General features: G+C 36.2%; 1 protein-coding gene across 1 annotated transcript in view; it reads right to left on the bottom strand.

Moving 5' to 3' along the window:
- Positions 1-577: 577 nt before the first annotated feature.
- LOC138306873 (propionyl-CoA carboxylase beta chain, mitochondrial-like) overlaps positions 578-18221 on the bottom strand; it is a 59111-nt gene continuing 41467 nt past the window's right edge. The window contains exons 9-17 of the mRNA XM_069247382.1: positions 10681-10747; positions 9131-9251; positions 7986-8067; positions 7454-7577; positions 5572-5679; positions 4555-4655; positions 3862-3960; positions 3310-3406; positions 578-2913 (exon numbers count right to left, since the gene is read on the bottom strand). Of these exons, the coding sequence (XP_069103483.1) occupies positions 2792-2913; positions 3310-3406; positions 3862-3960; positions 4555-4655; positions 5572-5679; positions 7454-7577; positions 7986-8067; positions 9131-9251; positions 10681-10747 (921 nt within the window). The 3' untranslated portion in view covers positions 578-2791. The remainder of the gene's footprint in view (positions 2914-3309; positions 3407-3861; positions 3961-4554; positions 4656-5571; positions 5680-7453; positions 7578-7985; positions 8068-9130; positions 9252-10680; positions 10748-18221) is intronic.

Below are 18221 nucleotides of genomic sequence, written 5' to 3'. Positions count from 1 at the left end.
CCCCCATATAGAAATAAATAGACAGGGAAGGGGGGAAAGAATCAGCTAGTCAATAGTTTCCCCCATATAGAAATAAATAGACAGGGAAGGGGGGGAAAGAATCAGCTAGTCAATAGTTTCCCCCATATAGAAATAAATAGACAGGGAAGGGGGAAAGAATCAGCTAGCCAATAGTTTCCCCCTTATAGAAATAAATAGACAGTGAAGGGGGGAAAGAATCAGCTAGTCAATAGTTTCCCCCATATAGAAATAAATAGACAGGGAAGGGGGAAAGAATCAGCTAGTCAATAGTTTCCCCCTAAATAGAAGGGAAGGGGGGAAAGAATCAGCTAGCAATAGTTTCCCCTATGAATAAATGAAGGGGGAAAGAATCAGCTAGTCAATAGTTTCCCCCATATAGAAATAAATAGACAGGGAAGGGGGAAAGAATCAGCTAGCCAATAGTTTCCCCCTTATAAATATACAGTGAAGGGGGGAAAGAATCAGCTAGTCAATAGTTTCCCCCTTATAAATATACAGTGAAGGAGGGAAAGAATCAGCTAGTCAATAGTTTCCCCCATATAGAAATAAATAGACAGGGAAGGGGGAAAGAATCAGCTAGTCAATAGTTTCCCCCATATAGAAATAAATAGACAGGGAAGGGGGAAAAGAATCAGCTAGCCAATAGTTTCCCCCTTATAGAAATAAATATAGAGGGAAGAGGGGAAACAATCATTTAGCCAATATTTCCCCCTAAAAATAAATCGAAGTGGGGGAAAGAATCAGCTACCCAATATTTCCCCCTAAAATTAATCAAGAAGGGGGGGGGATAATCAGCTAGCCAATAGTCTCTCCCACCCCCTTGAAATAATTCCAGAGGGGGGAAAGAATCAGTTAGCCAATAGTTTCCCACCTAGAAATAAATCGAGAGGGGGGAAAGAATCAGCTTGCCAATAGTTTCCCACCTAGAAATAAATCGAGAGGGGGGAAAGAATCAGCTTGCCAATAGTTTCCCACCTAGAAATAAATCGAGAGGGGGGAAAGAATCAGCTAGCTAATTCTTTCCCCGGGGGAAAAAAATAACTAGGGGGGGAAAGAATCAGCTAGCCTATTCTTTCCCCGGGGAAACTTTCAGCTAGCTGATTCTTTCCCCGGGGAAACTTTCAGCAGGGGGGAAAGAATTGGCTGCTACACCGGTACATGTACAAGATAACATTTGAGCAAAATGTTTATTATTAATCTGCATCAATCTGATACATAAAACAAAAGTATTCTGATTTATTTTACACACTGTATTTTCCACGCCAACATGATTACTCAAGACGAAAAAAAAAAAACGTTTCTTACTAGCATAGACCTGATAATACTGAAATGTCATGATATGTTTGTTTTAATTTTGTTTTATTTCATTTTACCTGAAAATGATTACTGAAAAAGGAAATAAATTCAAAGGTATATGACAACAATTACACTATGAGGAATTATGATAGCAAGCACATACTCTCTGAATGACAAACAAAAACACACAAGTTTAACCGTTACACAGATATCGTGATCTAATCTCAAAGTTTTCTAGCATCTACTTGCACATGCAGCCTCACGTGTACACTATACTCCCCTCTATATAGATACAATTATAATTATTGTGCGATCAGTAAATAAGTTTTGAATGTATTTCAAGTTAACTCAATATGACTATTTTCAATTGGATGCTATTTTAATGTTTCATCTGCTAAGATACTACTTTATTCTGTTTAACCTTTCATAACAAACGAAACATATAGATTGAACCTTAAATAATCTGGACACTTTCATCCCTACTCCTGAAACTATCCAGACTGTAAATTTTCTTGATTAGCTGCCGAATTCTGTCTCCATAGTCAAAAGTCAAATATATATGTTTCCCTGACATTTTTGTCTTCAGGACTATTCAGGTATCCAAGCCCCAGGATCATGAAACAGTTTTAGACTTAGAATTTTTGCTTGAGCCATTCAAAAATGATTTAACTTTTTGTAACGTTTGCGATTGACTTAGTCTAAACTTAAGACTGTTTCATAATCATGGAGCCATATTATCGCAGGTCCACTGTATAGACAATCCATATTTTATCAAGACCTCGCATACCGATTACACTATTGTTACATTAAATGACTTATGGTACTTGGTTGTTTCCATATGATAGATTATTTTCATGGGGATATACCAGTACTGTAATATTTCTACAATTTCGGTGAACACCAATAGATGTGTTGGCGAATATTTGATCAGCAAATTTTACTTGGTTAGTTTACTGCTATATAGCAGATCATAAGACTTTGTTTCAATATGCTCATTACAGAAAAAATGCATTCATTTCTCTTGATGCAGATGAAAAAAATGATTGTTTTACCCATGAAAAATAACTGGGTAAATGGAATGCATTGAATGAAATATTCCCATATTGATTTTTTTAGTACCAGGGTATCTTGTTCTGCACATGATATACAATTTAGTTGTGTTTGATCATTTCTAAATACTAAATACACAAAACTATTTTAATCAACCATTTATTTATGTCCTGAAGAATTGCTAAACTTTAAGATATTCTACAAACAATATCTGACTATTTAGTATGTATTGGGTTTTAAATAGTCTTACAAGTTTCATGTTTGAGTTTATACATAAGGCAAAACTTAACTTTGTTGCGGGGGGTATAACTACCAGTATTACATTCAACTCCACCAATACTATACCTGTATACTCATCATGTCAAAAATCTCTGTAGTAATTCAAGCAAATCTGTCGTATAATATCAGAATAACATTACATTGTCTATAAAGGCATATTGGCATGTTTTTTCCAAGGATTTGATAATTTTTTATTTGCTAACACTTTTAAATCTTGACAAATTCTTCTTCTGGTTGTCCTAGGTTCAATGATGTCATCAACAAATCCTGAAAAAGGAAAAAAAAAAAAAAAAAATTTTTCCATATTATTGTTTTGGAGGTATGTTTTACAGCTGCAGTGACTAAGTAGGTTCACATCTTGTAACCAAGATACAGATAAGAGCAGATCAGTGAAAGATTTTAACATCTACAGGGTAAGCATGAGGCTTGCCAAGTATTGACCATCAACATTTTTTCACAAGGGCTAAATTATCATAAACTATTTGACAGGCCTAAGTTTGATCAATATACATGTACATACTAAGAAAGCATGAAATTCCAGTTGAAAGCATTTTCACCTAGCCATATCATCGGTTGATCATCAGTATGAATATGAATTGATAATATCATCAGCAATATTAATTTGCAGATTAAATTAGTCTTCCCATATGAAGGTTTACTCACCTCGAACTGCAGCAGGAAAGGGGTTGGCAAATTTTTCCACATATTCTGCTTCATTTTTCTCTTGGTCTTTTCCTCGGAATATAATGGATACAGCTCCCTGTAGAAAACAAATAAATTCTGATTATTACACTTTAATTATAACAACATAATCTTTAGATGAAAACCTGTACACAGGGTATCAGAACTCCTTAATCCTTACTTTCATATGATCTTTATGTTTATGTACCTTGTTTTATGATCAAAACGTAAGTTCAAGAGATTCACTTTGCAAGTGGAATTTGAGTTTATTTGAAATATTTTATTACATAGATACATGCATGAAAAAGAATAATTATATAAATGTTAACTACAAAATCATTAGCATACTCCTTTCTAGCATTGACAAAAATTAAAAGCTTTTTCTGGAATACTCTTAAATTCTTTAAATATACATTTTACACAAACAATGATGCAATACCTTACTTTAATGTGGTAATGACACCAAGAACATTTATTTAAAAAATAAAAATCTTCTTTTCTTGAATTGTTGTACAAATTCTGAACATTTCTGACCTTGGCTCCCATGACTGCGACCTCAGCAGTAGGCCAGGCGTAATTTGTGTCCCCACGTAAATGTTTGGAGCTCATCACATCATAGGCTCCTCCGTAGGCCTAAAACAGGAAACTTTGTTATCAGTTTCCTCTATCTACATATTACAGAGTTAACTCCCTTCTCAGAAAGTATTAATTATGTCATCATTATTTTGCGAAAGAATTCGAAACTAGCGTCATATTCTGTGAAAACATGGATATACACTCCAACACATGACATCATAATCAACACCTACTCTCCAGGACAAATAACTCTTAAAATATCCAAAGACATATTCTTTCAGCAATAGGGGGTGGGAGAGGGAGAGAGGGAGAGAGAGAGAGAGAGGGGATGGGTGCATGTGGGTTAACTTATATTGTTGGTAACAGTATATGTCGTTTCATACAGCTGGAGCCTAACAAACAATACCAATCAAATTTAATATAGAATAAATTTAACTTCAGAATATTTTGGTACTGATAACGTACAATATGTGACATTCAATCAATTGCAACATGTTTATTTTTTTCAGAATGAAAAATTCATTACAAATTAGACAGACCTAACAAAACATATCTTTTGTTTTATATTTTTCAATTAGAGTTACATTAGCAATATTAAATAATTAAACTACATTAAACATGAAATTTGAAGTTGACAAATCCAATAACTACCTTTCTTGTGATCACGGTTATCTTTGGAACTGTGGCCTCTGCATACGCATACAGTAACTTAGCACCATGTCGGATAATTCCTCCATATTCCTGTGACGTCCCTATATACAAAACATATTATACATATACAGTAACTTAACGCCATGTCGGATAATTCCTCCATACTCCTGTGACGTCCCTATATACACAATCTAATTAAAATTAGACTTGTAATTCCGCTCCACAACGATACTCTATTTTACGCTCAAATACAAGATCTAACGATGCCCCGTTCGGGGTCACCTCAGCATGACCCCTATGGTTAGCCAATCAGCGTGTCACCTACAGAATCTTCGGTGTGGTTGATTCATTCGGAAATGTAAACGGATAATAGTACGTCCCGAGATGTTCCGATTCTAGGCCAGAGGTCATGCTGAGGTGACCTCGAACGGGGCATCGTTAGATCTTGTATTGGAGCGTAACGTAAAGTTTTGCAGTGGAACGGAATTATAAGTCTAATTTTAATTAGATTGCTATATACAAAACATATTATACATACAGTAACTTAACACCCTGTTGAACAATTCCTCCATATTCCTGAGAAGTCCCTATACAAAACGGGTTATATATATATATATATACATATACAGTAACTTAGCACCATGTCGGATGATTCCTCCCTACTCATATGACGTCCCTATATACAAAACATATTACATATATATATATATAGAAAAACAGGGAAAATACACATTCCTGTCGAGTGCCCCGATCATGAATTGAACCCTGGTCTCCAGCATGGAAATCTACGGCTCTACCGACTGAGCCAAAGAAGCTTGCTCTGTCAGCTGAGTGACAGAGACCGTATTTAACACTATGTACAAACCACACGGACCCGCTCCTTTTACACATATATACAGTAACTAAGCACCATGTTAAATGATTCCTTAATATTCCTGGAATGTCCCTTTATCCAACTATAAAAGAAATTTGATTTTAATGAAACAATTTAGTTTTATTTCTGAATTTAAACCTTACCTGGAAGAAATCCTGGAACATCAACGAATGTGATGACAGGAATATTAAACGAATCACAAAACCGGACAAATCTGGCTCCCTTTACCGACGCATTGATGTCCAAACATCCTAAAAAATATCATAAAAGAATATTTTTGAAGTCTTCCTACAAATTGTTATAAACTGTCACACTGTATTTCTAAATCCTAATAAGTTAATTACTTTGATAAATCAATATTTTTAATGTGTTCATAGGCCTAAACTTCATACAGATTTTTGAACTATAAGAGACCAAAATATCTTCTTTTCTACCTGTCAAAGAGTTCCAAAAAGTTAGTAAATATAGATAATAAATTAAACTTGGCCTGCTCTTTCAATTACATAATTTTCTTTAACTACATATCTAGCTAAAAGAAATCTGGGGCTCTTTACTATTGATAATTAAGTCATTTAAGTACTCTACATGTACTGTATTTATTTTATTGGTATTTTACACAACAAAACAATAAATAATCTAGAATTTCTCTCCTTAAAGTAATGAGGTACCATATTCGCCCTACTTAGCGCCCCTCACCCTATAAGCGCCACTCCCCTTATCTGGAGAAAAGTTAGAGTTGTATAAACACCCCTCTCTCATGGATTTCATTATGTTTTACAACATGTGATGCCTCTAACATCAGCATTGTGTCCCATATTACATGAACTTGCCAGTCTTTTATATGTGAATCATGACATGATAATGTGTCTCAAAGGATAAAAGGCATATACATGTTTACTCAACAGGTTAATGTACCATGAGTACAGAAAGAATTAAAATATGGCGACTTTTTCGTCCACAACTTACATTTCGGTTCATTAATAAGCCCTCCTCCCCCTCTTTGTTACAATTATTTAAGCGTGCTGGGCACTAATTACCGCGAATATGGTACATGGAGAAGAGTGGTCACTATACCTATATAATCTCTAACTTATACTGTAAATGTACTTTTTTTAGCACAAATGTGAACAAGAGGCCCAGAGGGCCTGTATCGCCCACCTGGTTTGTAATGCCAAGTTATGTTTTGAATACAGGTTCATTGTTTCTTTTCTAAAGGAATTTAAATATTTACCTCTATTTCCGCTATCAGTCCCCGCCCCTCCTGCCCTCGGGGGGTCAGAGTCAAAATTTATACAAACTCTATTCTCCTTCCCCCAAGGATGTTTCTGGCCAAATTTGGTTATATTCCATGCTGAAATGTATGACTAGTAGCGATTTAAAGGATTTACCTTATTTCCCTATTGGGCCCCGCCCCTCCTGCCCCCAGAGTCATAGCCAAAATTTTGTTTGTGGCCAAATTTGGTTACAATCCATGCTGAACTGTATGACTAGTAGCGATTTATAGAATTTACCTCTATTTCCCTATTGGGCCCTGCCCCTGCTGCCCCCGGGGGGTCAGAGCCAAAATTTATACAAGTTCTGTTCCCCTTCCCCCAAGGATGTTTGTGGCCAAATTTGGTTACATTCCATGCAGAACTCTAGGACAAGTAGCGATTTATAGGGTTTACCTCTATTTCCCCTATTGAGTCCTGCCCCTCCTGCCCTCGGGGGTTCAGAGCCAAAATTTATACAAGTTCAGTCCTTCTTCACCCAAGGTTATTTGTGGCCAAATTTGGTTAAAATCCATGCAGAATTCTATTACTAGTAGCGATTTAAAGGAAGTGTTGACGGACGGACGACGGACGCCACACCATGACATAAGCTCACTGGCCCTTCGGGCCAGGTGAGCTAAAAACTGTTAATTAGGATTTATTGGCCCAGATATAAATAAGCACAATTTGATGGCTAAATACCACAAATATCCTAAATTTAACACATAAATTAGCATCAGTTATTGACAAGTTACTTTTTTATGAAGTGTCTTACCTGCAGCTACTTTTGGCTGATTGCCAACCATGCCGACTGTCTGTCCATTCATCCTGGCAAAGCCAACTACAATGTTCTTAGCATAATTCGGCATTATCTCAAAGAATTGGGAATCATCTGCAATCTAAAAATCAGTGCAAGAAACACATTAGTATAGGAACACTAATTAACAGATATTTGTACAATTCTAAAATCTAATTATAGCTGGATTTCCCAGGGATGATATATTTTGTGATTTTGAAGATCAATGACCTTGGTCAAGAAATTTTGAAATGATTTTATTATATATACATATGTATACACTTTCAGCAAAATGTTCATTCACTAAAATTTTCTACTTTTAGGTTCAAATCACAAGAATTTTGACCAACAATTGAACATCATCCATATTATTTGATAAAGTGTTGATATCATGATAACTTCTGGGTAAGTGATGGTAAAATCAAGGATATGATAACCATCATTTTAGAATTTCATTTCCATCATATTTTTCAAATCATGCTAAAGAAGAGAAAAGACAGATATCACTTACCCCCAATATCACATCTTTCATATCATATGCGGTCGTAGTCTCAAGGGGAATAACTGTGTCTAGCCCTGGAACATCTTTGTTCCTACAATGTTAATACAGTAATATACAGATGAAGGGGAATAACTGTGTCTTGCCTGATAATATCTTTGTTCCTACAACATTAATAAAGTAATACGCAGATCAAGGGGGATAAATTTGTTTAGCCCAGGAATATCTATGACTTCAAGGATTATATATATAACCACTATTTAACAATATGGGGCCCATCCCTCTTACCCAATTTATAAAAACTCTCTTTCCCTTTATTTATTTTTGCCCAAGGACGCATCTTGCCAACTTTGATTACATCAGTGATTATCGGCGATTTAAAGGATTTACTATCACTTAACCATATTGGGCCCCGCCCTCCTGCCACAGAGAGGTCAGATCTAAGATTTATACAAACTCTATTTTCCTTCCATTCTGTTTCTGTTTTTCTGTTCCAGTTTCTGGCCATTTGGTTACAATCCATGCAGAACACTACAACTAGTAGCGACTTAAGGAAAATGTTTATGGATAACGAATGGACGACCGACGATGGACATTATGCCATGACAAGTTCACCGGCCCTTTGAGCCGAAAGGACTAATAAAACTGTGTTTGACATTTATCTGGCAAAATTATTGAAGATTTGATATTAAATAGATGGTATATCAAGACTTCTGTAAACACTGTAGTCATATCATCAGAGAACAACTGTTGACCACACTTTGCTAGGTACAATAGGTCTCCGACGATGGAATAGTGATTTCTTCAAACTCAGATATTGTCTTAATTCAGAGTTCAATTAAAACTGAGAAATTATACAAAGTGTATAAGTGTTACCAATTTCAATAACTTCAGTTACCAAGTTAACAAAATGAAAGCTTATGACTGGTAGAAGTTTAAAGATATGGTTATTGATGTAGGGTTGTAACGATTTTCAGATAGCAGTAGTAAAATGATGTAGTATGATAAGTATTGCCTTCCTGTGTTTATATAAGTCCCACTGACAAAAATATTAGTGCGACATTCAAATCACTGGAAGGTCATACTCACAAACCATGTCTTGTTACTATCTACTGCTTATATTGTAGCGGTTCAATGAATCTTAATGAAAAACATACCAGGGGTCATTACATTCTCTCACTGGTGCCTGGTCAGCATTGCTCAAAGGGAGATAATTAAAAAATTCCCGAAGTTGGAGTAGGGCATCAACATCATTCTCAAAGGCACAATGGGCAACACCTGGTAACAGAGAGGAACTAGTTTATAAGTAATCAAAACTTAAATATCTACATTATACATGTAAAGATTAGCCCTGGCAACACTTATCTGAGACACCCATGTGTGTTTCAGCCCCCACCACACTTACCTGAGACACTTGTGTGTGTTTTAGCCCCACCCACAATTACCTGAAACACTTGTGTGTTATTTTGCCATGCCCACAATTACTTGAGACACTTGTGTGTGTTTTAGCCTTGCCCACACTTACCTAACACACTTGTGTGTGTTTTAGCCCCACCCATAATAACCTAAGAAACTTGTGTGTGTTTTAGCCCCGCCCACACTTACCTGAGACACTTGTGTGTGTTTTAGCCCCGCCCACACTTACCTGAGACACTTGTGTGTGTTTTAGCCACGCCCACACTTACCTGAGACACTTGTGTATGTTTTAGCCCCTCCCACAATTACCTGAGACACTTGTGTGTGTTTTAGCCCCTCTCACAATTACCTGAGACACTTGTGTATTTTTTAGCCCTGCTCACACTTACCTGAGACACTTGTGTGTGTTTTAGCCCCTCCTGAAACTACCTGAGACACTTGTGTGTTATTTCGCCATGCCCACAATTACCTGAGACACTTGTGTGTGTTTTAGCCCCCACCACACTTACCTGACACACTTGTGTGTGTTTTAACCCCTCCCACAATTACCTGAGACACTTGTGTAAGTTTTAGCCACGCCCACACTTACCTGAGACACTTGTGTGTGTTTTAGCCCCTCCCACAGTTTTTGCCCCACTCACACTTACCTGATACACTTGTGTGTGTTTTAGCCCCGCTCACACTTACCTGAGACACTTGTTTGTTTTTTAGCCCTGCTCAAACTTACCTGAGACACTTGTGTGTGTTTTAGCCCCTCCCACACTTACCTGAGACAATTGTGTGTGTTTTAGCCCCGCTCACACTTACCTGAGACAATTGTGTTGTTTTTAGCCCCTCCCACACTTACCTGAGATACTTGTGTGTGTTTTAGCCCCTCCCACACACTTACCTGAGACACTTGTGTGTGTTTTAGCCCCTCCCACAATTACCTGAGACACTTGTGTGTGTTTTAGCCCCTCTCACACATTACCTGAGACACTTGTGTATTTTTTAGCCCTGCTCACACTTATCTGAGACACTTGTGTGTGTTTTAGCCCCTCCCGAAATTACCTGAGACACTTGTGTGTTATTTTGCCATGCCCACAATTACCTGAGACACTTGTGTGTGTGTTTTAGACCCACCACATTTACCTGACACACTTGTGTGTGTTTTAGCCCCGCTCACACTTACCTGAGACACTTGTGTGTTTTTTAGCCCTGCTCATACTTACCTGAGACACTTGTGTGTGTTTTAGCCCCGCTCACACTTACCTGAGACACTTGCGTGTGTTTTAGCCTAGCTCACACTTACCTGAAACACTTGTGTGTGTTTTAGCCCCACCCAGTTCCTCCTGTGTAACTTCCTCTCCTGTCACAGACTGCAATTTATATAGGAGAATCAAGTCAATTTAAATACAGCTTTTTTATAGAAAATAAATAAATCTGCTTTGTGGTATTTGTTTCAGATTTTGGCACAGGCCATACTTATTATTTGTGTTTCTTTTAAAAACAACAATATTTTTTGTGTTTCCTTAATGAGGGAAAGTTTTATCACAATTAATAATGTATAGGTTTTACATGACAGACCCCTAGCTCATTATAAACCAAAGAGTGTGAAACTCTAGTTACCATGGTAACTGTTAGTAGTTAGCAGGGTAACCATTAGACAACATCAAACGACCCCATATCTATTGTTCTATTCAAGTAGAGTACAGTGACCCAGCTCAATCTTCAGCTTATCTTTAAAACTCACATGGGTAGTCATACTAATGATCTGACCTTGTACTGACCTCCCCAAGGTCATTCATGTAACTAGGTTAATAAACAAGTGAGAGACTGATGGGCGGCAGCAAGTAATTTCAGAACCAATATTTCATGCCATTTCTGAAGTATTAAAGTACACTGTATATATTGTTTGTACAATATTTGACCATTACCTTATTTGACCCAATAAGCGCCCAGGGCGCTTAAAAAATTGATAAAAATGAAAGGTGCTAATAAGTCGAAATTATTACAAATCTATACTGTTTTATGTAATTTTGGTCCTTATCTATGCATGGGTAATTGAAATTCAGGCCTCAAAGAGGGGGAGGGGCGCTTATAGGGACATGGGCGCTTATTGGATCGAATACGGTATTTCATTACCCCTGAAGACACATGTGGACTCTCCTAAATCAAGGACTACAACAGCTAGTACATCATTAAATCTTAAAGGTGAATGAGTTAAGGATTTTGTCCAGTCCAATGGTATCCCCTATAATTTATTAATGGACTGGTCTAGTGATTTATTTAGATCAAACATCTTGAGGTGGAGGGTGGTAACATCTTGGGGCGGGTCCCACGGGTCCCATCCCACCCCAATTCCTTTAGAGGGGCGGGTCCCACCCAACCCCAATTCCTTTAGATATGGACACGCCATCAAATACAAAATTATAATAAAAATACTATATTTCAATAAAAAAATGCTTAAGATTATACTGAAATCAAACACATTGAAAAAAACAACAAAAAATGCTTGAAACTGAAGCAAAAATAGTAACACCCTTTATCCTAAAGATTGAAATAACATGGTAATATTCTTGTCTGTAGGCAGGTATCAATACCTGCATATCTGAGTTAAATTAAAGTGCTGGATCATTACATCAGGCACTGCTTTCTGATGATATTCTGTAATCAGTCGCAGTCAGAGAACTCAAACCCACCCCGCCCATTACATGTAAAACATCTCCTAATTGTTGATAAAAGTCCTTCCTAATTCCAAAACCTGCTCGGTGGGGGTTGAACTTTTTGGGGTGTGTTTTTTTATTAAACATTATGTAGCCGATAGATTATATTGCTTCCTTGAAAATATGTATCACAGAGTACTAGTCCAGCTTTCATCAAAATTTTAGGTAAAAGTTCTACAGCAGACATTTTCAAGATTTTAACCCTGGTTAAAAATGATAGTTTCACAACAAAGCCATTCCTATTTTGTATGGCACTTTTACTGAAATTTAATAAAATTCTGCACTGAGGATTGATAATTCATATATTTACATTCTGAGTGTTTCGTCACTATATGAATCAACCAACTGACGAAAAGCAATTGTGTTGTTTCTTGATATAGAATCAATTAATGTTTACTATAATAAGTCAATCAAATCTAATTTAATAATATTTCTTGTTTATCGTTTGCCATTTGCAAAAAAAGGTCATCCAGAAGGCGGAGGCTTGAAAACGCGACGTTGTAGAACGACTTCGTCACCTAGCTGTTCCATTAATCTCGTTTCTCTTTGTATATGGGTGTCATAATTCTTAAATAATATAATAACCTTTCAATAACTTTTATTTTCATAAATTATTCTAATGTAAATATACGGATTGAATGTATTTTTCTAATTTTCATAGCGGCTATGAATAGCAGAAGCTATCTATATATCCAGTGGAGCGCTAACACTTTGAAAATTAGAAAAATACATTCAATCCCTATAACGACCCATCCCTGTTTCCCATAGTTGAAGGCTAGCAGCCTTAGCCCTCTAGGTGGAGAGAGGACACACCCCTGCGACATCCCCCCCTCTCCCCTCCGATGAAATTTCTGAATATTTTGGGAGGTTGCTATAATTGTTGGTGCTGTGCCTCTATAACAGTGTAAGAATACTTTCTCACTGAGGTAGGAGACACTAAACATGCACATCCGACCAAGTAACATTATACATACATGTTCAACCCAATAAGCGCCCAGGACATTTAAAAATTGTGGTGAAACATGGGTGCTTATTTGGTTGAATACGGTAATACTGACATGGGGCGAACCAGTAGTCTCACTCCCTTTATGCTGAGCACTAATAATGCATGAGCAGAAACTGCCCCTTTTATAGACTGGTGTGTCTCCATCAGGGGACTTATCTCATGGGTAACATTCTACTTGCAAAGCGGTCTCCTTTTGACAAAGTGACTACTTTAAATGAGGTCTTATAAAGTCAGACTAATTTGTTGCCAGACTAATTATCAATTGTCTTTGTGTTGCACCTGTAGCCAGACTAATTATCAACTGTTGTCTTATTTTTGTACCTGTAACCAAACTAATTATCAACCACTGTCTATGTGGTGTACCTGTAGCCAAACTAATTACCAACCATTGTGTTTTTGTTGTACCTGTAGCCAGACTAATTATCAATCATTGTCTTTTTGTTGTATCTGTAGGCAAACTAATTATCAACCATTGTGTTTTTGTTGTACCTGTAGCCAGACTAAATATCAATCATTGTCTTTTTGTTGTACCTGTAACCAAGCTAATTATCAAGCATTGTCTTTTTGGTGTACCTGTAGGCAAACTAATTATCAACCATTGTCTTTGTGTTGTACCTGTAGCCAGACTAATTATCAAGCATTGTCTTTTTGGTGTACCTGTAGGCAAACTAATTATCAACCATTGTCTTTGTGTTGTACCTGTAGCCAAACTGATTAACAACCATTGTTTTTGTGTTGTACCTGTAGCCATGTAGACTAATTATCAACCATTGACTAATTATCAACCATTGTTTTTGTGTTGTACCTGTAGCCAGACGTAACTACAGAGATTTATCTAGAGCTGTCTTGCCAAACTCCACATTCACACTTTGTCTGCCAAACCCCACATCCACACTATCATTTTTTGAGAGTGCTTGCTGTATCAGTTTTTGATGTCTTTACACGGTTTTCAGCTGAGATGTCTGATTCTGATGACTTTGCCAAGGTGTACTTAAGTACAAATTAATGGAATGGTAATCTGTAATATACCACAGGAACAAGATACTTTACACAAGAGGCCAGTACAAATCTGGATTCTAAATCTATAATTTGTGATGTTAACTCAAGCATGGATGATTGAACCCTGAGTGGATAGCATGAATTACTTTAACAGAGTCACAGATAAAAACTAGCGCCAACTTATCTTCACACAGGGAGCAAAATACTTCCATCTAAATTTTTTACCTCATATTTTTTTCTCTCAAATAAACCTTTAGCTAAAAAAAGCTTACTTTCGTGGACAAAGATAAAAGAGAAAAACGTGCAGAATAATCTTAAAATTTTTGTTTTATTCATTTTTAAACTTTGTCACACATTTATGTACTAAAAATTCAGAAAGATAATTAGTGTCAAACTGTTTAATTTGTTGATATAAGACTAGCATCTTTATTGATATCTTCAAATGGCACATTTTGGTATTTCTGTTATTTTTGTGAATTTTTATCAGATTTTCTACAATGAAATCAGAGGGAGCCACTTGTTCTCCCTCTGTATACTACCAAAATGTCTCTTCCAAACCTTGATATATGTCAATGTTTTCAATCTTTAGATTTCTTTTACATTTTTTAAAGATTCTAAAGAACATCAGCTGTGTGTAAGACATTTCAATATGAATGAAATGTCATCATTATGTAGGGTGCTTTCAGCTCATGTGTCTTTTGTAAAAAAAATCTTTGAACATGATAGTCTTATCTGCCCTTGTCAGTTGGTATCAACAAATTTGCATACATCTCTATACAAACCAAAGCTGATTGGCTTATAAATTTACATTTTGCTTTGTCAATGTAACCAAAGTTTGGATATTTTAAAATTAATTAATTAAATAGTATCTCTAAATTAATTTATCACTTAATAATTTAAAAATACCACATGATCCAATATGTATAGAGCACTTCATTCCTTATAGACTAACATATTCACAATCCAGTGTTCCAAACACTAATAGTCTAGACAGAAAAGATATCGTAAAATCCACTCTCATGTTAAAGCGTGCAGATATGTGATTTGATGACAAAAGTTTTTCTTTTGCTAGCGGTTTATTTTCTTTCTGAGATTTTCCGAGCATTGCTTCCGCTGATTGGCAGTGACAACGTAGACCACACATGCGGGTTGTTGATGAAATGAATCACTTTTAAATCTGCTCTTGTTTGGCTTCTGTTGGATACTGTATAGAGTCTTGGAAAGAACAACAAATAGTGCTGAGCCAGAATCCTGCCCTCACCCCTCTACCCCCTCCCCCCACAGCCCATCAATCAGACTGTTAAGTGTATGTTTAGACAGTTATTTCCTGTATTGTGTAACAAGTCTCTACAATGATAACAATTTGTTCCAAGATTAAATGAAAAAAAATTTCAATGAAGAAAGAATTTCTGAATAGATAGTAGCTTTCTGTTGGAATGCTTGCAAAATGCAGTTATTTTTTCTAATTGTTTATAGAATAAACTTAAAAATGATTTAAAAATTCTATGGGTTTTTTTTTCTATTAAAATCGATACTTAGCAGGAACTCTTTAAACAGCATATTAAAACAAAAAATATTGTTTTCAGAATTTGAAGTTTGCCATGTAGGCCTAGTACGTCAACATTTTAACTGTAAGAATTTAAAGTATCACAAAGAAATATGAAATTTGAAACAATTACCGGTATAAATAAAAAATTCTTTGAATGTCAAAATGAAAAATATTTGCAAATCATGTTTTACTATTATGTAAACATTACCATACAGATGATGGTGAAAACTTTCCTAAGAATGGCTATAACGCCACAGCCACTCTAAATATTATGTCACATTTAAGATGCTATAGGCCTAACACATTACACTAGCAGTTATCTTAGAGACATTATAAGAAACAGATGCCAAACCCAGACTATTACTTTAATTATCCATTTCACTTCTACAGACTTTAATCTTACTGGTGTTACATAAGTCCAAGTCTGTTTCTAGTCGAGCAAGCATTACATATTATTATAGATATAGCCTACCAGTCTACAACAAATAGAAATATAAATTATGTCTTTAATATTCTGGATTGGTCCAAAGGAGGGGTGGGGAGTGAAAATTTAAACTACTTCAAAAGTCTTTGATATATTAAATATCACGTTACATCTACAATATGGCCCTAAAGTATTCAAACAACAAATAAAAATCAAATTGATCTCAATATCTATATAGGACATGTGCATACTTTGTTCTCTATTATATATACATGTATGCATTTAATGGCTGATTCTGGATTTTAGGTTTGATTCCAGAACAAAGGAGGTTTCGAGGTGATCTAATAAACGTTTTCAAAATAGTAAAGAAAAAGTTTGATGAACAAGAGATCCCAGAGGGATCTTGGCGCCCACCAAAGAATGATCTATGTCTGACAATGGAAAGAGGGATCTTTTCCCTGCTTTTCAAACTTTTTCAAACACACTACATATAAAATTTGAGACAGATCGCTATAGTACTTTCTAAGAAATAGTGGTAACAAACTTCAACAATGAAATCTAAGATGGCGGCCGGTTGGCCATCTTGTTTACCGATCAGTCCCGAAAGGCATTATGCATCAGTCCTAAAAGGTACTATGCACAACTAGGGTACAAGAGGAACCTATCAATGGAATTTGAGAAAGATCCCTTACGTACTTTCTGAGAAATAGCTATAACAAACTTTAACTATCAAAATCCAAGATGGCCGTCGGTCGGCCATCTTGTTCATTGATCGGTCCCAAAATGCAATATGCACAACTAGGGTCCTAGGGGAACCTATATATGAAATTTGAGAAAGATCCCTTCAGTACTTTTTGAGAAATAGCGGTAACAAACTTTAACTATCAAAATCCAAGATGGCCGCCTGTCAGCCATCTTGTTCACCATTCGGTCCCAAAATGCACTATGCACAACTAGGGTTCTAGGGAAACCTGTATATGAAATTTGAGAAAGATCCCTTCAGTACTTTTTGAGAAATAGCGGGTAACAAACTTTAACTATCAAAATCCAAGATGGCCGCCTGTCTGCCATCTTGTTCACTGATCGATTCCATAATGCAATATGCACAACTAGGGTCCTAGGGGAACCTATATATGAGATTTGAGAAAGATGCCTTCAGTACTTTTTGAGAAATAGCGGTAACAAACTTTAACTATCAAAATCCAAGATGGCCGCCTGTCGGCCATCTTGTTCACCGATCGGTCCCAAAATGCAATATGCACAACTAGGGTCCTAGGGGAACCTACATATGAAATTTGAAAAAGAGATCCCTTCAGTACTTTCTGAGAAATAGCGGTAACAAGAATTGTTAACGGACGGACGGACGGACGGACGGACGGACGGACGGACAACGGACCACGGACGAAAGGCGATTTGAATAGCCCACCATCTGATGATGGTGGGCTAAAAAGTCACTTCCGAGCTGTTTGTGTTTGATAAAAACGAAAGAACTCATGGGCATAAATTGAAGTTGTATAAACAACGTTGCTGTACTGAACTGAGGAGAAATTTGTTTACCTTCAGAGTAGTGGATAGTTGGAACAATTTACCAGAAATAGTCGTGAACGCTGAAACCACAAAAGACTTCGAAATCCTCTTAGATAACCACTTAAAGGACAACATTGATAATAATTATTGATATATGTATATATATGAGCTAACAAATACCTGTACCATTGACATAATTGTAATGTATATTTTGATGTTTTATGATATGGACATAGAGGCTTCTAGCCTACGTCCATTAACTTCAATTAAATTCAATTAAAATTCAATTAAAAGGGAAAATAATCTAGATGAGAGTTCTGCTTATCAAAAACACAGTGTCTAGAACTTTAAACATCAATGGTGCCATTCTATAAAAATATTTTATTTCATTTTTTTTGGCCAATTCCTTCTGGTTATTTCTTTTATTGTTGAAGTATCAAAACAGATCTCAAATTTACAAGTCAAAAGTGGAAAGCTGTGGTAAAATGTCAGGCATTTTAACCACTCAGTCACACTGACCAACAGGTGCAAAAATGGGTGAAATATGTCAGACACCTTAACCACTCTGTCAGAATGACCAACCGGTGTATTAAGTTGGGTGAAATATGTCAGACACTTTATC

The sequence above is a fragment of the Argopecten irradians genome, chromosome 14, assembly GCF_041381155.1.
Source record: "Argopecten irradians isolate NY chromosome 14, Ai_NY, whole genome shotgun sequence".
Classification (NCBI taxonomy): Eukaryota; Metazoa; Mollusca; class Bivalvia; order Pectinida; family Pectinidae; genus Argopecten; species Argopecten irradians.
This window is presented reverse-complemented; position numbering and strand designations above follow the sequence as displayed.